General features: G+C 37.3%; 1 protein-coding gene and 1 non-coding gene across 12 annotated transcripts in view; one reads left to right on the forward strand and one right to left on the reverse strand.

Moving 5' to 3' along the window:
* PICALM (phosphatidylinositol binding clathrin assembly protein) overlaps positions 1-18,015 on the forward strand; it is a 100,966-nt gene extending 82,951 nt beyond the window's left edge. For all 11 annotated transcript variants that reach the window (XM_012803430.1, XM_023511706.1, XM_023511718.1 and 8 more), the window contains 2 exons: positions 800-904; positions 16,655-18,015. In XM_012803430.1, coding sequence (XP_012658884.1) covers positions 800-904; positions 16,655-16,669 — 120 coding nt within the window. In that variant the 3' untranslated portion in view covers positions 16,670-18,015. The remainder of the gene's footprint in view (positions 1-799; positions 905-16,654) is intronic.
* On the reverse strand, positions 6,679-6,784 carry LOC111724555. The gene has a single exon (XR_002772834.1). It is a non-coding gene; the product is annotated as a U6 spliceosomal RNA (small nuclear RNA).
* Positions 18,016-22,224: the final 4,209 nt, after the last annotated feature.

Raw genomic sequence — 22,224 nt, forward strand, 5'->3', positions numbered from 1 at the left:
AAAAAAAAAAAAAAAAAAAATCTGCACAAAAACTCAGGCCATAAAGTTCTAGATGCAAATTAACAATGTACTTGAAAGGTTAACTAGAACTCCTTGAAAGACAAGATTTTAGAGCATTGCATTTTAACCAAAATAATAGAGTGGTCTATGTGTGCATTATTTTCACACTAGGTATTGTAACTTACTATATTAATTTTATACTCTGGAGTGGTGATTTCTAAGGAAACATACTTGGTTGAGATTCTATTTTCAGTTTCTCCAGAATGAATTATAATCTTTTTGTGTAATATAAGTTCTTTATCAATTCTCCCTAAGAATACCTGAAATAAAATGAAAGAACTAGGGGGAGTAAACGTCTCTTCATAGGATCAGCTGTCTTCACTGATGATCACTTACATAATGGCATAAATACTTGATTTGATATACCAAGGCAATTTACTTCAAAATGCACAGTCTTAAGGTTTCTCTATATCTAAACTTGACAAATTTGGAAATTTTGAAAGTTTTTTTGATTAAATAATTTTGGTATATTACAGTAAAGTTCAAATGTTGCAGCTCAATAAAAACACACTTTGTTACCAGCTTTTAAAAATGAGCATATTAAAGACTTTGCATACCTATATAATACTCCTTAAGTTTTATAGTTGTCTTATTAACATTCTGAGAAAGCTTCCCTTTGAGTCAAAGGAAGCAAAGATACTAGGACCACTCATTGCTGTTATCATTCTTATTTACTTATTCTTGATAAGGAATATATGTGAGCCAGCATCCTTTAACTTAATACTCTTCTATTTTTTAGCCTCCTCAAATGGGAAGTGTACCTGTAATGACACAGCCAACCTTAATATACAACCAGCCTGTTATGAGACCACCAAACCCCTTTGGTCCTGTATCGGGAGCACAGGTATTATGTGCTATGTGTAACTATTGCAGTGTGCTGATTTGTAAGAAATATAAAGAACTCTTATACAACTGGAGAAACAAGTTTTTAGCATTTCCCCTCTTTATCATAGATGTTACTTGCATCCTATCTTTATGCTGCTCTTTTTATGAGAGCTTTTAGAAATACCAGTTATTGAAGGAAAGGATACATAGATTGCAAATATTAAAGGTAGAAATTCTTGATAGCTTATAATTGGTGCCTCCAGAGGATGATTTTTCTGAGTTTAAGGAGCCTATTCTCTCTTCATGATTCTCATGATTCTCAAAACCATTAACTGAGACCTTTGGTTCCTTCGCTAGTGACTTAAATGATGACCATAATAAGATTGCCCTTAAAATATCTGTAATACCTCTTAGGAAGTCTCAAAAAAAGTTTAGATGCTATTTTTTTATTAGGTAACTTTCGCCACTGAGTATTGTATTCAACAAAACAAAACAAACAAAAACAAAGGGGCAAAAAGCTTTAAAGGTCATGTTGTCCTAAATTCTTTAAACCAGAGACTTTCCTCTGCAGATGATGTTCCTAAGCCCCTATCCTAGTTTCTGAACATTCACCTTAAATAATTTGCTTTCTGTTTTATATTTCATTATTGTTGGCATAGGAGGAATCTGATTTTTTTTTTTTTAAGCTTTTACGTGTTATGGTTAGGACCAGAGATAGGAAATTCTTTTGTTATTTGCTTCTCCAGTGGCACGCTATGGAATGTGACGTAGGTGTCGTCAGAGCTCACTGCAGTCTTGAGCTCCTTCACTCCTTGTAAAGTGACAGGCTGGCTTATCCTTCTGTGTCTCTGACTCTGCCCCCACTATTTAACATTTAGAAAAGTTGGATACATGCAATTGTTAAAACACCTTCCTTTTCTTAAATGGTTTTGCATACCACCTGATTGGCTGCTGTTTAATGTTGATTGGAAAACATTTGAGTGAGCATTTGGTAGTAGACTTTTTTATTCCTTTCCACTTGAATGCATGTAGATTACATTTGCCAAGGCATACAGAGTTACATTGCCAAAATTAGTTTATATGGATCCAATTTGGATCTGGTCTCTGTATATCCTCCCTTTTCCTCAGGAGATATGTTTTAAGACCCCTCCCCCCAGTGCATGCCTAAAACTGGGGATAGCACTAAACCCCATATATGGGATGTTTTTTCCCGAGACACATCATGTTATACCTGTGATAAAGTTTAATTTATAAATTAGGCACAGTGAGAGATTAAAAATAACTACTAATAGAATAGAACAGTTATAAACTCTGCTTTCCCCTGCTCCTTTCCTCTGTTCCTTTTCTCTCTCAAAATATCGTATTGTATTGCAATCACCTATTTTCAGACCACAGTTGAATGCAGGTAACTGAAGCCACAGAACGCAAAACCACAGATAAGAAGGGATTACTGTTTTTTGTAGACTAGTAATGTATAGGAGATCCTTTCATTTTTCAGTCTTTTTGAGTATTGAAATCATTTAATAAATTGACATCTCTGTTGTCTGAGAGTGGGTAATGAATGTAGTTCTGATTAAAAGAGAAAATCCATGTTGGTTACAAGTCAAACATTTGCCCACACATCCCACGCCTTTTTCTTTTTCTTTTTTTTTTTGAGATGATCTTCTTCTCTTACCCTGGCTGTAGTGCAGTGGGGTCATGACAGCTCACTGCAATCTCAAATTCTTGGGTTCAAACAATCCTTCTGCCTCAGCCTCCCAAGTACCTGGTACCACAAGTGTATGCCACCACACTTGGCTAATTTTTCTGGTTTTGTAGAGATGGTAACTCCCTCGGGCTGGTCTCAAACTCCTGGTGCTAAGAGATCCTTCTGTCTTGACCTCACAAGTGCTAGGATTACAGGCATGAGGTGCTCACTGGGTCTCGACATGCCTCTTTTTCTTTATCCATGTTAAAGTGACTTTTTCTTTCTGTTCCTTAATTAGTTAAATATTTATAGTGAATGTAGCTTAGGGGTAAGGATAATTCACATAGTCATTACTTTTATGAGTCAGTGATTTTTTATGCACTTGTTTTTATAAAGTGGATTATGGATATCGATCGCCGCCTTTCTCTTCTGCCTTTTACTAGCAGTAGTTCTGATTATTGGTATAACTTACTAAAGAAAAAATCCTAGATTTTGATACTACCTTTCAAGAAGTATGTTGATGATTTATTTCCTTATCGATATTTTCTTGAGGTTATACGATTATACATTTTCCTCATGTCCTTTAATTTTTTGTTATTCTTACTTTTAACTTCAAATATATATCATTGACTTTTAAAAATTAATTTGATTTTCTATTGTGAAGGACTAAGTGATAAGATAAATGTATTTTTAAAAAACTACCATAGTCTAGGGCTAAAAACTTAAGAACCACTGACTACTGAAGTTTTTCGCTGATGCGTAGACAAACCCATCCCCTGGTCTGTGTCTTATTTTGCAGGCTCCTGTCAGAATATATTGCTTCCATAAGCTTAGATACTGAAAGTTTTTAAGCCATTTGACATACGTAGTCCAGATTCTCAAAGTAATCTTTAAGGTAGCCAGGGCTGTTGTCACTATCCCATTTTATAAATGACTGCTGACACTTGGAAAGGTTTTTCAACTCAGTCACTTCCCGGTATCCCTGATTCCCGGTCCACTGCCGACTTGTACCATGCTTTCCCCTGCTAGTGGAACTCAGCCCCAACAGCCACTGTAGGACACTTACTGTCTTTTGTCAGCAGTGAACCACTCTGCAGAGTCCTTGGGTTTTTTGCTGGATTATAAACCACATTTAAACATTCAGGAATTAACAACTGTAGTTGTCAAGAGCATCCTCTGTAGTCATGGGTAAAACTTTCAATCTTGAAATACTGTATATGAGTTTTTCTCTTTCAAAAAATTGGTTTTAAAAAAGTCTTAGGGGCAGCACCCGTAGCTCAGTGGGTAAGGCACTGGCTGCCTACACCCAGGCTGGCCAGTTTGAACCCAGCCCGGGCCAGCTAAACAATAATGACAAATGCAACAAAAAAATAGCCTGGTGTTGTGGTGGGCGCCTTTAGTCCCAGCTACTTGGGAGGCTGAGGCAAGAGAATCACTTAAGCCCAAGAGTTTGAGGTTGCTGTGAGCTGTGACACTGTGGCACTCTACGAAGGGCAACGTAGTGAGACTCCGTCTCCTCAAAAAAAAAAAAAAAGTCTTAGTAAAAATCTGCCCTTAAAAACATTGCTGGCACCCCATTCCCCAGTATCTACTCTTGACCCAGGTTTTTTTTTTTTTTTATCTTATTGCCTTCTAAAATCCATATAACCCTTTCATTGAAAGTAAAAATGTTTGAGAATTTTCATGTGCATGAAAAGAAACAGTGACTGAAATGACTTTCTCTGGTTACTTTATGCCAGAAGAGAAGTGAGGATAGTGTAAGTTTCTTGTTGAGAGATAAAATTTGAAATGAATATTTAATCCTAAATATTACTAACTGAGAAAGTAAATGAAGGAAGCAAGTTGGTAACTAGAAATAGAAAATCAGGGGGGAGGGAAAATAAAATAAAAAAAATAAAAAAAAAAAGAAATAGAAAATCAGGTGGCAAGGAAGTAGCCCCAAGTTCTGGTCTTTTCCCGCAGTCATTTGAATCATGTAAAAGACAGAATCTTAACTCTTTTAATGTTACTTTGAATTCTTTCCCCCCTTTGTTCTCTATGTATCCAATCACAGAGTCTCAATAACTGTTCCCTGTTACTAGGTCCACCCTTCGTGTGTTTTACAGCCTTCACCCAGGGTGGAACGTTCTAATTTACTCTTGTTTTGCCACAGGAACCATGATCTTTGCCTCACTGAGTTAATCCTTTGTGTACATACTGGAATAATTCTTTATAGACAGCATTTGTAGCATCTTAGCCTCTGTACTCAAACTTCTAAGGAGGTGAATCTAAATATAACTGAACATTTGAAACATGCCCTTAGCTTCCCTCTTAAAATTCATGAAGTCTACATATTTTTGAGAGTGATGATGAATGAACAGAATATTTAGGTTCTTTAGTTCTCATTCCTTAATAATTCTCAATAAGTATCCAGTGTTCTACTGTTATTTGTCTTTTTCAAAAGTCCTGTCTCTGCCATGAAACGGATTGACTCATTTCCCATAAGTATCTCCTGTCTCTTTCTAGTCTTTATGAGATCTGGAATCTCTTTCCTTATCCTGCATTACTTACCTTTGTACAGTGGGGTGTCCAACCTTTTTTCTTCCCTGCTGCAAATTGGAAAATAAAAGTTGCTTTGGGCCACATATTAAGTACACAAACGCTAAGGACAACTGATAAACAAAATAATAGATCCATGCATACTTTTTGCAGTATCCAACATTACCGATAAACAAAACAGAACTCAAAATATCTGCATGTGGTCTGTGGGCTGCAGGTTGGAAACCCCTTTTTATAACTTAGGACTGCCTGGCATCCATCCATCCATCCAGTCCGGCAAGACTTCTTTACTAGATTGTGAACTTGCTGAAGGCAGGCTTCTGTGTGGCGTGTTTCTTTATGTGTCTCAGGTTCTTAGAATAGTGCCTGGCCACTTTTGGACATTATTTGTCAAATGATTAGATCCTGCTAAGAACTTCATCATGTAACTTATTCTGCTCCTTTTTCTTTTTTTTTTTCTTTCTTTCTTTTTTTTTTTGAGTCTCAAGCTGTTGCCCTGGGTAGAGTGCCATGGCATCATAGCACACAGCAATCTCCAACTCTTGGGCTCAAGCGATCCTCTTGCCTCATTTATTTTCTATTTTTATAGAGACGGGGTCTGACTTTTTTTGCTCAGGCTGATCTCAAACTCATGCAAGCTGTCCAACCACCTCAACTTCCCAGAGTGCTAGGATTACAGGTGTGAGCCACTGCACTCAGCTCCTCTTTATCCCTCAGTTTACTCATAACCATTGTAATAATTTATATGAGTATTCAAAATTGGTTTGATTTGGTGGCTAGTAGTTACTGTGAGCTAAAATTACTAGATGGCTCACCTAAGGATTAAAGACACCTTTGACTTCAGGATTGAATACTTTTAACAATTAAAAACTAAACTGTTTATCTTTGAAGTAGATAAGATTTTTCTCTTGCTTTAATGTTTCACTTGGATTAAATTTTGTCCATACAATGTTAGCTGTAACCAAAATAATTTTTCATAATGAATTACATTTTAATTATTCTTTCATTGTTTTGTTCTTTTCTCTCTCTCCCTCCTTTTTTTTTTTTTTTTTAAGACAAAGTCTCTCTCTGTTGCCCAGACTAAAGTGCTGTGGCCTCAGCTTACTTCACAGAAACCTCAAACTCCTGTGCTCAAGCAATCCTCCTGGCTCAGACTCCCAAGTAGCTGGGTTTACAGGCATGCACCACCATGCCCAGCTAATTTTTCTGATTTTAGTAGAGACAGGGTCAAACTCCTGAGCTCAGGAGATCCTCCTGGCTCAGCCTCCCAAAGTGCTAGGATTATAGAAATGAGCCTCTGTACCCAGGCTGTTTTGTTTTCTTTTTTTCCAATTGGATTCAGAATTCCTTGAGGGTAGAGACCATTTCTTTGTACATTGAAGTAAATGGTGATTTAAATGAAAATGAAATTGAGTTAAAGTTACAGGTGTGCCCATCACCCAGATATTGTGCATTATACCCTTGCGTGAGATTTTACCCATCACTGCCCTCCCCCAGCCACTTGATTTCCATGGAGTTTTATTTTCATATGTGCACAACAAGTGTTGATCAGTTCCAGTCTAAGTGAGAACAAAAATTTGTGTACCACGAATTTGTGTATTACCCTTGTACAGGGCCATGCTAATTTTCTCTATATCATTCCAGTTTTAAGATATGTGCTGCCAAAGCCAGCGCCAAGTTAATATTTTTGTCAGTACCCTCACTTTCCCAGATATGTGTATCCTGTTGCCATTTAGTGAGACATTCCAGACAGTGTGTTGCGTGTCCTCCATTATATCTAGTTACTCTAAGTGCTATATTAGTGCCTGCTTGTGAGAAACCAGCTAATACTTTTTAGATGGCTGTTAGCTTGGACTTTGTTTTTACTGTTCTTTAGGAAATTGTCATTAGAGGTACTGCACTGTACCTTTGAAATTACACCTTCCTATGTACTCTGTTCTCTCTCCATTATTTTTGCTCCATCATTGTTATGGATATATTTTTTAGATATTTTCATGGAATTGTTAGTTGTTTAAAGAGGGGCACCATTTTGTTCTGTTTCATGCCTAACTTGGCTGTTTTTAATGTGTTCTGTATTAGTTCTTCCTTGTAGATGTTCATGGAAAATGCTAGAGCTTTCTAATTTTTACTTTTTTGTGCTTCCTCACAGTCATACTATTTATTACACTGCTTGTTAACAGGTTGCTGGAGTGTCTGTTTAGTAACTTAGGGGAATAGGTTCTCTTAGGCTTTCTCTTACTGGTGCTTTATAGAATACATGTGAAATATTTTAAGTGGAGGATTGCCAGTTTTGTTTTTGGAGAATAGGGCCACAGATGCAAAATGGCTGCTGTATTTTTGTTTGCAGTGTCCAATTTTAAGTAAGTCTGACATCAGTTAAGTGTCTGTAAGGAAACAAAGGCTGGTTGTGAGTGTTTTTTATCATTCTGAATGGGGGCACTGTTGGCTTTAGATATTGGAATAATTTAAGCCTTACCAAAAATGGCCCTTTTGATGATTTTCTTGTATTTAAGAACTAACAGCTCTTTGCTTTAGGCCTAGTATTTGTTATGGTTTTTTTTTTTTTTAATTTCTTGGTATGTTAATAGTGGGTATTGGCTTTGCTGCCTCTGTCAGCTGATCTGCCCAGCTGGATTTCTGAGAAGGTCTTTTGCTTTGACAGGAGTATGTTGTGCTCATTTATCTCTTGCCATAAGGGAATTTACTTTGAGGATTGGGATTTAGTACTAAAGGTGAAGAAGGCTGGTTCTGTAGTCCACAGTGCACACCTAAAAAAGTCAAAACAAAAATGTGAGAAGTCGTCTCTGCTAACCTTTATTGTTAACAGGATAACCTAGAGCATGAAACCTTCCTTACTAGGTTTTTGCTGGGGACATTCTTTGTAGAAGGTAAAACTATAACTTCCTAATAAATAAAACCAGAAAGTATTCTTAAAATCTTGGATGACTATGAAGTTCTGTGAAATCTTCATGATGAATATGACCACTGTGTATACAGAAAGCATGGTAATGTATTGACTGTCTAACTTTTACTAGAAAAGTCTCTTTTTATTTCTCTAACTTTTTCCTGCAAGATAAATATAGCCTTAAATTCTAACAGAGTTGAAATTAATTGGGATAGCAGATTTTAGAGAGGAAAAAACCACCAGCCTTGGAGTCAGCAGATGTACTTAAGAGTTTATATTAGTTTCCTAGGGTTGCAATAACAAAGTATCACAAACTTGATGGTTTAAAAAAAATAGAAATTTATTTTCTCCCCTTCAGTTCTGGAGGCTGAAAGTTGAATTCAAGGTTGTTGAGTAGAGCAGTGCTTCCTCTGAATCCTCTAGAGCAGTGTTTTTCAACCTTTTTTATCTCAGCACACTTGACCTATAGTTAAACTTCCATGGCACACTTAAATTGTGTTGATCGAAAGAAAAAGAGTGAAAGCAAGAATATACTTACTGTGCTTTGAACTTATTTCAAAAATAATTTAATTAATGATCATTAAAAATTTTCAGACTTAAGATCATCTCAGGCACACCAGTGTGCTGCTGTACACGGTTGAAAATCACTGCCTTCAAGTGGCTGCTGCTTATGTGGACACCAGTCATGAGATTAGGGCCACACTAATGCCCTCATCTTAACTTGATAACGTCTACAAAGATCCTGTTTCCTAATAAGGTCCCATTCATGGGCACCAGGTCTTAGGACTTCAACATAGCTTTTTGGGGGTCAGGGGGCAAAATTCAGCAGAGTCTCAACTCTTCACTAACTATATGTTTGAGAACAAAATTGTCTATGTAACTTTGAGCCTCATTTTCCTTATCTAAAATTGTGACATTACTTTATAGGTTTGCTGCAAGGATTTCAAATGAAAATATTTGCAATTGGTTTAGGAATGTGGAGGCTTGTATTTTTTATTGATGATTGTAAGGAACATTTTTTGTTTCTAAGAGAGAATTTAACAAGATTGCCCAACTTTCAGAAATTGACCCCAGTCCCTGATTTGTCTTCATTTCCCACTTGTAATTTATTACAGTCATATATTTCTTTCTGTGCATTACAGGTTTTCTTGATTATAAACAATTTGTAGTTCATTAGTTCAGAATCTTAATTCTGACTCACTGTTATTTGATAGCATCTTTTAAAAGTATGGAGCTCTCTTAGGTATTTTTAGTGAAAACCCAATCAAGAAAAAGCAGGCAGCCTCAAGGCCATGCATGGAACATAATTTCGAGTGTTTTTTTAACCAATACATTTGCAATAAATGGAAATTTAAATGATGCATCTTAGATACATGTAATTTTTATGCATCTTAGATACACGTAATTTTTATTTTGTGTTACAGTCCTCAGTTGACATAAACTTTAGGTTTTTTATTTTCTTTGGTTTTTGAAGCATCACAAATTGAAATCTGTGTGAATCAACAGCAAACACTTGGGTAAGCTCAGCCAGTTTTTATGATTTCCATCCATCTAGTGCAACTTTAAAAGGATTTTTCTTGCCCTTGGAAGCATTTGTTATACACAGAAGGTGATGTTTATTTGAGCCAAGGACATTTAATGATATTTCTTCCTCTTTAATTCTTTGTCAGTTTAGGTTACCACCAGTCTAATGCAGTGACTTCAGGTGCCATTTTTGAATACCAGATCCATTGCTCTGTGCTAACATTTTTAAGTTATTGTAAACTCTAGCCGTAGTCTTTAGTTTTAGAGAGGTATTCCTGCAGGATACTTTCAAAGAGAAATGCTCCCAGGCCACTGTATGGCATTCCCTGAAACAAGATGGATAGTGTTTTGAAGGCACTGTTTTCAAACACAAAATAGTGATGTTACTGGTGGGCAGAAGCCCAAGATGAAGTGTTGAGCATAAACCCAAAATACTCAGCTTATAGTGCAGGCCCTGCACATGCGGGTAGTAGAAGAATCCTTTCTTTTAGCCATATCTCACAGAGAGAGCTGAGGAATAGCATTATGTTTAATATAAAGTAGATGAAATGCAGTACTGTATGTTTATAAACCTATGTAGCTAAATTCAGATGTACCACTTGTACCACTAGTGGCCTGGCGGTGTTCTAAGCATTGTTCAAAACCAGCTTAGACCGTTCTGTGACTCAGTTTTAAGGCTGATGTCTTTGTGGAATCCTGTTGAGTAGCTCTGTGGTCTCCAAATGTTTTGATTACACAGCAGTATTAGGGAAAGATGATTTCAGCATTGTCTTAGTTTATGATGAAGAGAAATGTATTGGCTCACAGTTTAGGGGCCTGGGAAATCCATTATCGTGGTGGCATCTGACAAGTGCCTTCCTGCAGTGTCGTACCATGACAGAAGGCATGGTAAAGAGGAGTAGAAAGCGAGCAGGCTGTTCATTCCCTTACTAAGGAGCTACACATCTCTTAAAGGGCCTGCTTATTAATACCGTTTACAGTGGAACTAAATTTCAGCGTGAGCTTTGGCGGAAGCAACAATTCTGACCAAGCAAACATGTACCCTCAATGTTATATGTATTTATAGATTGTACATTAAAAAAACATTTTAAAATACAAGTTTTTGAAATTAAGAGAGAGGTTTTAGTAATTCTTAACATCCCATTTTGGGGACTCTTTTTATTTTAATTATTTATTTTTAGATAGTCTCACTTTGTTGCCCTCGGTAGAGTACTGTGGCATCACAGCTCACAGCAACCTCAAACTTTTGGGCTTAAGCAATTCTCTTGCCTCAACCTCTCAAGTAGCTGGGACTACAGGTGCCTGCTACAATGCCCAGCTGTATTTTAGAAACGGAGTCTTGCTCTGGCTCAGGCTGGCCTTGAACTCGTGAGCTCAGGCAATCCACCTGCCTCGGTCTCCCAAGTGCTGGGATTATATGTGTGAGCCACTGCACCCAGCCTTTGAGACTCTTTTTAAATAGAGCTTATTTTATCACCAAAAGGCATTTTAATTTAACACACTTTACAGTGCTTAACAATGTGCAAGTCACTGCTAGTTGCTGAACAAGAGACAGGTAAAATGTGTTTTTCATACCTGAGGAGCAGAAAGTTGAGTATAACATTGGAAGCACAAGTGACTGCTTGATGGTAGAGTGAGAATCTGCATGAGAGACACAGAGTGCTGAGAGCACAGCAGAAGGGCAGGCACAACATGGATTCAGTGACACTCGAGCTGCACCTCTTAAAAGCATAGATGCACATTTGATAGCATTTAATAGGGAAGGTGGAACTGATATTTGAGCTACTTAATTTAATATATGCCAGGCAACATGCTGGGTGCTTATGTTCATTTAAAGTCAAAGCAGCCTTAAAGAAGGGTGTATAGGTATTGGATCTAGGTATTCTAGACCCCATTTTATAAGAGAACCAGGATTAGATTGAGTTCCATCTTTCTGTAACACTTTGCTTTGTCATTCTGAGCAAAGTATACCCATTTTTCTCTTAGGATGTTGACTTTGCTTCTCCAGTGAAGATAGAATGAGTCTGTACAGCATTATTTGCTGTAGAGACGCATTTTGTTGTATGCAGACACCCAAACTTTGTAGTGACTAAAAAATTCAAATATAAAGATGTAGCAAAACAGCTTGTCTAAGAATTTTAAGTACAGCCAATGATACATCAGAAGTTTTTCCCTAAATATCCAATTTTCTATTTCCACATAAACTTTAATTGCACTAGCCTCACTTTCCAAAGACTGCTATTGTTTTCTTGTTCTAACTTGAAATTTTCTTTCTTTGGTGTTAAGCAGGAGCATAATGAAGGCGTAACCATTAAAATGGTTTTATGATGGTTGGTCTACTAATAGGACTTTTAAAAACTATTTACTCTAGGTATATTCGTTTTTTATTAAAGTTAATTTATGATTACTCTGTTTTTAGTATAGTAAACCCTCACTATGAGGCAGGGCTCATGGTGGCTCACACCTGTAATCCTAGCACTTTGGGAGTCTGAGGTGGGAGGGTCATTTGAGGCCAGGAGTTCAAGACCAGTCTGGGCAATAGTGAGACCCCATCTCTACAAAATTTTAAAAAATTTGTTTTACCAAGGGGGGGGGGGAACATAACTGCTCTATAACCAAAAATATCTTTGCTCTGGAGATGAACATTAGAATTTTTTTTCATTTCAAAATATTTTTTTTAAGGTTGATTAGAATGGTAAAAGAAGGAGAGTTACTTGCAAATTTTAGTATTTTTATTTATATGCTGCTCTTCTTAATATTTCATTTTCTTTTAAATGAGAAAAGAAGACTAAATGTACTACTGTACCAATAAGACTGGCCACTTTGTTTAAAAAATAACTTTCATTGTGCTGTGGATGCCTTTGATTTGAACAGACGGATGGGTGTACAAAGTGGTTTTTTTTTTTTTTTTTTTTAGCCCTGTGGGAATTTTGGGGTAGATAATATTATTTTAAATGAATGGTGTAAAGATTTTTAGTTTAATTTTTATTTGTTATAGATTTCTAGTGATGGTGTACTTGTGACTGATCATGATTTCTCTTAAGCCGGCTTGCAAAATTTAGTAACTTTTTGATAAACATTCATGAGTTTTTTTCCCTGTTTTTAAAAATTGTTATCTTCTAGTAGTAGTACTTTAACTTTGCCTTTTGTTAGTAGTCCTATGTCATGTTCTTTAATTTAGTCTCAGAAATGGTAAGTAGAGAAGGGACCGCTCTTACTGTTTGGCTGACAGAGTTCTAACATTTTGTAGCTTCTTACTCACCAGAATAGTCTCTTCATGCTCTTCTGCTCACCTGCTTTCCTTGAGCGGTGATCGGGCTATTACAGCACATTTCCTTTCCTTTTTCCCTATTTACCCTCTGGGCTGACGACTACATCACCAGTGCATGGTGTGTCTATACTTTGATGCAAATGCTGGGAAGTGGGGGAGACCAGATGGTCAGGGGCTGCTAAGAGTCCCTGTCTTTGGAGCTGTACAACCAGCCAGATCAGCCTGTGCTGTGCTTTCATCTGTTTCTTATGGACATTGGTGATAAAAACCTTATTCCCAGGATTTTTTTCTCATTAGAGTGCTGTAGTGTTACAGCTCATAGCAACCTCAAACTCTTTGGGCTTAAGTGATTCTCCTGCCTCAGCCTCCCAAGTAGCTGGAACTACAGGCACCGGTGACAACGCCCAGCTATTTTTCACTGTAGTTGTCATTGCTGTTTGGCAGGCCCGGAGCGGGCTCAAACCTGTCACCTCCAGTGTATGTGGCTGGCCCCCTAGCTGCTTGAGCTACAGGTACTGAGCCCATTTATCATATTTTAATTTGATATTTATATTGATATATTTATAGGTGTAAGATGTGTGTATGTATTTTACCATTTTAAGAGACTTGTAAAAGTTTGAGTTAAAACCAGGTATGTTTTTACATTTCAGTTGTGTTCCTCTTCAGCATTGTGATCCTCTGGGGCATCTTTTGTAAGCATATGTTTACGTATCAAGGATAGAAGTGTCTCTTGTCTGTATTCTTCAGGAGCATTTTCCTTTGGACAGTCAGGTCCTCAGGCTGCTACCCTCATTGAGACGTAATTTAAAAAGATATTTTAGTATGAGGCCCCCATAGGAAATTTGTGATTTTGGATGTAGTCTTACCTGCAGTAAGTAGAGTTTGTTCTTGTTCTAACTTCACATGAAAAGAGTAAATCTGCTTGGGAGAGAAACCTAGTTAATCTTTTGGTAAATGTGGATGTTGGACTCTCCAGCTCAGTGACTAATGATCACTTTACTTGAAATCAGTCTGCTTCAGGATTGTTTCGGTGGTTAGGCTGAAGGGAGAGGAAGGGGCATCCTTCCAATATGATTATCTTAGTCTGTCTCTGTAGGGATGAGATCTGAAACCTCAAGACCAGGCGTATATTGCCTTGTCCTCCTGTCTTTAGCTGCTGGTGTGATTCCATCATCCTTCCTGTTGTCTCTTCCAGTTGTCTTTGAACATTTATTTCTGCGAACCACTAATGTAACTGATTATGATTTCTAAACCTATAAATTGATCTTGGCATCCAGAACAACAAATTGCATATACTCGCGATGTGATATTTGCTGAAGGCCATTGGCTACTCATTCTCTATAGTGCTTTTCCTAAAAGAAAGAAAGAAATGGAAGCGAAATTACTTGGAACCAACAAAGACAGATTTTGCAGTTTGAAATCCCTTATAGGATTTGGACGTTGCAGTGTGAATTGAAAGTATTTTCATTTAGTCAATTTTGATAGAATGCTCAATTGACTATCCTAAAAGATAGCTCATTTTCTAACAGCCCTGTGTTTGCATGTTCTGTAAGATTATGCAAAGACAGAAAAAGAGTTAAAAGTGTGTCCCAAAGTAAATGACTCGTGTTGTATTTGAAATACTTGGTGAAAGGGATACATACGTATGTGAAAGTCAGCATGTTGATTCTTTGGGAGCTGTCTCTCTTTGGGAGAATATTAAAGATAATATTGCTGAGTTCAATGGTCTACCTGCCCTATACTATATTAAAATTAAATGATAGGAACAAATTCTACAAATCAAATAAATATGTGCAAACTGGAAGCAGGATCAAAGATCTGAAAGGTTTTCCATTTTCAGAGCAGTATGTTGTCAGTTACATTAGGTGACCTCTAAGATCCCATTCATCTCCCACAGTATATACATCAGCTGGATGTGTCCAGATAATCAGGGATAGCTCCATATTAAAAAAGGCGGGGTGGGGGTGCTGAAGACAGGACTTTGCACTCTTTATGAAGAAGAAAGGAAAGAATGTTGCAGCTAGATGTGTGTGTGTTTTGGGTCTGGACTGAGGTCAGAGTTTGCACAGCTTTGGACAGATAGCTTGGACACAGGAACCCATCTTTCTTCCATTTTAAAAACACAGTTATGTATCTGTCCCCTTCCCTGTAATCCCCTCACCCTCCATGCACACACACTAAAAATCTTAACCATGGGTCAGCTCATGTTGACCTTTTTGGGTAAAAGACTATTCCTTTGGAATTTCAGAAGCAAAAATTTGTTTTCTGAAAACCACCTACCATTGGATTCCTTTTGATTGACTTGATTAAAATTTTTGTTTTAACAATTCCATTTTTGACAAAGGCTGCCTTTATACGGAGTGGCCATAAAGTTCACGGGAAAATTTTTTAAAAAATTGCGCATGAACTTCATAGCCATCCTGTATTTATTGAAGATAACAAAACCAAAACCACTTCTTCTTTCATACATTTTCTGCTTTCATGATCTGTCATTCTGAGATCTTTTTTTCTTTCCTTCTCTCTGTCTTCTTTCCCCCCAGCTGTCGGCAGCATCCAGCCCCTCCAGTCACAGTCCTCACAGAGCTTCAGGAAAGGACCCTTTTGCAGAGCTCTCTTTGGAGGATTTCTTATAAGTCACTTTAGGTATTGCTGCTTGTTGGGGGAGATGGGGACTTAAATATATATATATTTTTAATTACCAAACATTAAGCACAATTCACTCTTCTTCTTTGTTTCTTTAAGGGACTCTAGGTTCCCTCTCCTTTACCCACCACCTCCTCCTCTCTTCTTTAGGTGAAGGATAAAAATAGGTCAGGCTAGGACATAAAGAAAAACAACTTTTGGAAAATACTTTTTATAATTTTATCCGCTGCTCACAGCAGATGGATGAGATCAAATACCACCCGTAGAAACAAGATGTTTTAGTCACTCTTAAAAGAATTAAAGAGAGCAACACAGCCTTGCACACTGCCTTAGAGTGTGACTGGGAGCATCTCTGATTGTAGTATAAGGCCAGGCCTAGTTGTGAAAAATTCATTTGAACACTTCTTTAAAGAGTTGTAGTTTTATGTATGCCTTTCCATTTAAAAATACTAACTTTTCTTTAAAAGTTAGTATTTTTAATGCTTTTTAATTAAGGGCCCGTGAATACTTAAGCCCTTGTTCAATTAGTGTTTTGCATATGATCCATATTGCCTCTGTTTGCTGGAAGATGATGTAATTTCTTCTTCTTGGTACACTAGCTCCTGGTTCAGATATACCTTCTAGATCTCTGGGAAGTTTACTCTTCTGATTTGGCAAGTTTATTATCGCATCAACTTCAGTAATAAATCTTTCTTTGGGCAGTTAAAGGAAATCATGAGTTGAAGTGCCTTTGAGTGAACAGTGATGCCCTAGTGAAAAGTATTTCTTAATAGAGCTTTCAGATTTTGGTTTATATTAGTAAAGAAATGACTTAGCTGTAGTTATTAGCTATTAGTTACCATTTTAGCTATAGTTGCTTGGAAACAATCTTTGAAACTTTGTCTTCCCAAGTGAGATTTTACATAGAATAGTTATGCTTATAGAGAGATTCTTCCAAAATTGTTATGCAGAAATAGGTCATTGGTCTTCATCCCTTCCCCTACACACTGCCCCTCTGTTTTTAGTAATTAGAAAGGTATTGGCTTCAAATATGGAGCCTCTGACCCCTGATAATAACACACTTTGTCTGTAGTCATGGTTTGTGATAAGCATGTTAGGACACTTCTGGGCCAGGAAGTGGTAAAGGTAGCAGGGCATTTTTAATTGTGAGAAAACATTCAATAATGCAGTGAATTAACTTACACACTTATTTTTTTTCCAGATACAGTTTATGTAAGTAGATGGAAGAGAATGGGATTATTCCAAAAAGACAAGTGCTCAAATGGCGAATCCTTACTTCCAGCAAAATCCAAACTGCTGTCTGTTCAACTCTTCTTCCATTAGAATGCTACAGTAACTCAGTGAAGGCCCATGAAGGAGACTGGAACTAGTTTCTAGGAGAACGTATCAATACAGTTTATAAAGCCAAGAGTTACCATGATTCAAGACTAAGACCTGTCTTTTTGGTGACTAACCCTTCAGTTCTTTCAACTCCTGTTAATACCCATAATCAATAACCTACCAAGAAAAGCCCTTATTTGGAAAGTGTGAAATTTGTATTTGGAAAAGCTGCCTGGAGAGAAGAGCTGTGTCCTTTGCTGTAATTCAACAGGACTCATTGGGGGATCAAAATCATAATTATGTATTATCTTTCTTTTCTCCAGTCCTCACAGATATAGAAATGGTAACTGAAATTAACTTTTGTTTTTAAAAAAATTATATTCAGTTTGCAGTAGACATTCCTTAAGTATTTGTATTTATTTATGATTATCAATTTTACATAACATTAATATTGTATCAAACCTCCTCATGAAAATGAGTATGGATGTACACAGTATGTTTGATTTTTATCCACAAGAATGAATCTGATTCAGAATGCTTTTCTCAGCTGACATACAGAGCACTAAATATTTCAAGGCAAGTCCATAGGTCTGAATCTCTTAAGAATTCTCAGTTTCTATGGGATTGAGGGAAGCATTATATAAAGGCATTAATCCTTATAGTCAATTCTGTGCCTAGGATTTTGCCAGTTCACTGACTAGGAAAAGCACTACATTTTAAATTCAGCATTAGTGCATTGGGAAGGATCTTTACTGCTTTGTGCTTGGCATGTCATTACTTTCCATTTGACATTAGGGCCTTTCCAAAATGAATGTGAGGAATTGCTTTCTCTTCAAGACTTTCCTTCTTTTCAGTAAAACTCTAGGAGGTGTTACAGGGGGAGGGATGGGGGACAAAATCCTTGAACCTTTTATTTGGCTCGTGCCATGTTATGATCATGTACCTTTTAAATAAGGGGAAATAGTATCTTTAAAGTTAATGTCTAGCCAAGAGTTTAGTAAACGAAGAATTAAACTGCACTGTTGATCGGTGCTTTGTGTAAATACATCTTAACGTTTGGGTTGAGAGGGGCCTTAAGAAGGACAGTTCATTGTAGGAAAGCAATTCTGTACATGAGTTTAAAGCATACTTGTTGCATTGTCTCTGCAGATTCTATTTTTGTTTACAATATTAAAATGTATGTTAGCAAAATGGGTGGATTTTCAAATAAAATGCAGCTTCCACAAAACTTTCATTATGGTATTCTGGTCTGAGGTGCATTTATTTTCTTTTTATCTTAAGTATCATTTTTTCCTAATAAAAGTATACCCAGATAAGTATGTTTACTGATTGAGTAAAATGTAAGATTTATTTGTTTTATATATATTTCCAAAAAGATTTATCTTTGCACTTTTTGTTACCTTCTAGACTCTTGCTGATAAACTGAACTACTTATTAAAATTGTTCACTTTAGTCTTTTGATCACATTGCTTTAATAAGATAAGTTTAAGGGAGAAAATGCATTTGAGTTTGACGTATTGGTTCCTATGATTATATCTGCCAAAGAAACCTTTGATAATATCATATTGTCCGCTAAATAGTAGGATTCAGAGTACATGATAAAGGAATTAAAAGCTTTGCCTTGATAAGTAACTGCATCATATTTGCCATGGTTGGAAAAATACAGTTTTTAGCCGATGTGTTTTGTTAATTTTACTGGTTTTTAAGTTTTCGCTATTAAACCATTTTCATATGAACTGGGAAATTGCACTTTTATAAATTACCTTCTTATTCCTTAACATCATGAATCTTGATTTGTCTCTCCTGGTGTTTGAGATGGTGTTACATTTAAGGTCTGTGGCTTGTTTCGTTCCTAATACCTTTTGGGGGGGGTTTGTTTTTGTTTTTTAGTATGTTTCAGTATGAAGTGCTTCATAACCATTTCCAAATGCTTTTGGGCTATGTTGGATAGATACGTATGATCCACATTTCCCCCACTTTACAGATAAGAATCAGGAACCAAAAAAGGAACCTGCCCAGATCAATAAGTTCATAGGTGGAGGAGTTAAATCTCTGGTTTCGTGGTCTCTTGTTCTCTCTCTGACCTGCTATCATTAATATGAGGTTATTAATTATGAAATGTCCAGTTTCCTTAAGTAATAAGTTTGAAAGTTGGTATCTCTGATGTTTCACTTTGACTTTTTTTTTTTTTTATTGTGAAAGTACATCTCAGTCTTTCAAATGTATATTTTGGCTTATGATTATCTTTTAGTTTTTGTTGTTGTTTTTTCAAGACAAAGTCTCACTGTGCTGCCTGGGCTAGAGTATCATTGCATCAGCTTAGCTCACAGCAACCTCAAACTCCTGGGCCCATGTGATCCTCTTGCCTTAGCCTCCCAAATAGCTGGGACTATAGGTACCTGCCACAGCGCCTGGCTAATTTTTCTATTTTTAGCAGAGATGGGGTGGTCTTGAACCTATAACCTCAAGGATCCTTCTGCCTGAGCTTCCCAAACTGATAGGATCACAGGTATGAACCACCACACCTAGCCCCCATTTTTTTTTTTGAACAATTTTTGTGAAACCATGGATAACTCAAAAAAAAAAAAATGGGATTATTTTCAAATATAAGTTCTGTTATGAAACCAATCTAGTACAAATAGCTCAAAATATAAGTGACGTATTCATGAAAGACGTGGCTAATGAATGCAGTGTACATTGATAGTTTGAGAGGTTCCATTCTTAGTGATTTAATCTTGAAAGTGAGCCATGTGGGAGAGTGAGACCAAGGTGGATAATGATGGGCTGACAACTGTTGAAGCAAATTCTTATCAGCCTACATGTGAATTAACAGCAAGGTTTGACCTTAATATTCCAGCAACATCTGACTATTGAGAACAAATTGGGAAGGTAAAGAAGCTGGTGTGTTCCACGTGAATTAAATAAGCATTGCAAGAAACATTGGAAGTTTTTCTTTGCTGTCATGACATAAAAGCAAACCATATTGTTAGGTGATGAAGAATAGCTTCTTTGACAGTTGCAAGTATTGGGCACAATAGTTGGATGAAGATGAACTGCTGAAACACAGTCCAAAACTGAAGATTCATCAAAAAAGCTAATGGTGTCTGTTTGGTTGCCCAGCACTGGTGTTATCCATTATAGCTTTGTGAAACCTGGTCAGCTGATTACGGCAGATGTCTGTTCCAATCAAATGGACAATATGATGTCGAGATTGTGTCTCAGCAGCCGAGACTGGTCAGTAGAAATGGCCAGTTCTCTGGTGAGACAGCGCTTGAGTACGTGTCACACAAACAACACTGCTCAAAGTACCACGGCTGGACTTGGAAACTCTTGTCATCCACCATATTCACCAGACGTTTCACCAACTAACTACTTGTACTTCTGGGCTTTGGACTGCTCCTTGAAAGAAAAGTTACTCAATTCTCAAGCTGTGGAAAACACCTTTTGCTATTTCACTGTCACTTGTTCTCTAGGCTTCTTCTCTTCTTCACTTCATAAACAAGCTGTTGTTAGGATAGCAAAACGGTGTCAATAGTTAAGGCACATACTTTAATTGTACTGCTTCTTGTTTGAGATGTATTAATGAACTTCATTCAGAATCAGACATTTCATATTTAGTGACCTAGTATAAAAACTGAAATGGAGATTGTCTCCCTCTGCTGTCTATCCTCAAGTGGCCTTCTAGAAAATACATTTCCTGCCTCCTCCAGCCCTGATGCCCAGAGATTACCAACAAGGAAGAATGCAAAAATAATAACTAACTTTAATCAAAATATAACCAGTGAAGTATATTTAAATCAGCTGTTGAGTACGTGACTACATCAGCTTATAAACTCATACATGCCCGTACCGTTTTACTACCCAGTTAGCAATTTGGTAGCGGCTGCAGGGGCAAGTAACATTGTTACCTGAAAGCAACTGTTCCTTCTCAAATCACTTTCAAAATTTTTTGCTTTTGATTTAACATCTCATGATTAGCATTCAGTGTTTTAAGAAAGACATTCCTTAACCAATGACTGTGAGAATCCATTATTAATCAGAGGCCTTATGTTAGACTAGCGGTCTTTTGTTTTTCCAGAAGCCAACAAAATGTAACCTTGCAAGCAAGCCTTTATGGGACCTTTTTTCTTGTACTGAAAATGATTCCAAGGCTCTTGTTTATCATCATCCACAAGTTTCCAAACTCTTGGGAATTCAGAGTACAGAGGCAAATGCTTATTCTACAAAATTCCATGGAGGAAAAAAAATCTGTCCATTCAGGGCAAGTGTGACTCTTGAGTGCTGGAGTGACTGGGTCACAGAATGTATGATGAGACCACAGTGCTCAGCCAGTGATTTTACACTTGCCTTCCAGAAAAGAGTTTCACAGCTGCCACTAGGGCCCTCTGCAACCACCTTGGCTCTTTGACTTGCCACACGTCTGTGGGGTATTACTAGCCTTTCTAGAAATCTGTTGGAATAGCCTCTGAAAAAGACAGGCTGCAGTGTATCATCTACTCAGTCTGCTATAGAAAGCCAAGCTACAAGAAGGACTGTAACATGCAAGTATTGTAACCTAGTTTGCACCCTCACATTCACCTGAGATTAAAAAAAAACTTCAAACTGTAAAATGGGAACGATAATATACCTACCTTATCAAACTGTTGTATTTAATTAATAAATGGAAACATTGAAAAGGATATGGCATATGATAAGGGTCCAATATATAATTACTGTCACTTTTGCTGGGCTGCAGAATAGGTTGTGGTCTAGAACTTGGATTCTGCAGGCTCTTGTCCACATCCTGTCTCTGCTCCTTACTAGCTGGGGAACTTGGGAAAGTTAGCAAATCTACCTCTGCCTGCATTTTAATCTAGAAATTGGGGATAATTACAGACCCTATGTCATAGGATTACAATACAATATGTATGTAAAGTGCATGTAATGAGCACTTAAGTGTTTGCCATTGTTAGTACAAAGGGTCTTGTAAACCATCAGTCTTTGGAGTCGTCCATTCTGCTATTAATGCAGAGTTGACATCAGCTTACTGCTGGCAGAGATTGTGTGAGCTGCTTCCAAAGTAGAACCCTGGTCTGACTCCACATGTCCTCACGCAAACAGGAGTTCTTGGCCCTGAGGCAGCTTCAGTAATACTGTGGTTTGGTGGTGGAATTGATTTTACTTTATTTTGAGGCAGAGAGTCAGCAACCTTAAACTCTTGGGCTTAACCCTTTGCCTCAACCTTCCAACTAGCTGGGACTATAGGTGTGGGCCACCATTCCTGGCTAATTTTTCTATTCTTTTTAATAGAGACAGGGTCTTGCTCTTGCTCAGGCTGGTCTCAAACTCCAGCTCAAGTAATCCCATCTGCCTTGGCCTCCTAGAATGCTGGGATTACAGGCATGAAGCCACCACATCCAGCCCAGAGCACTTTTTAGAAAACAGCTCCTGGCTCGGCGCCTGTGGCTCAAG

The sequence above is a fragment of the Otolemur garnettii genome, unplaced genomic scaffold (genome assembly GCF_000181295.1).
Source record: "Otolemur garnettii isolate 467f Iridium unplaced genomic scaffold, OtoGar3 scaffold00001, whole genome shotgun sequence".
NCBI classification, from domain to species: Eukaryota; Metazoa; Chordata; class Mammalia; order Primates; family Galagidae; genus Otolemur; species Otolemur garnettii.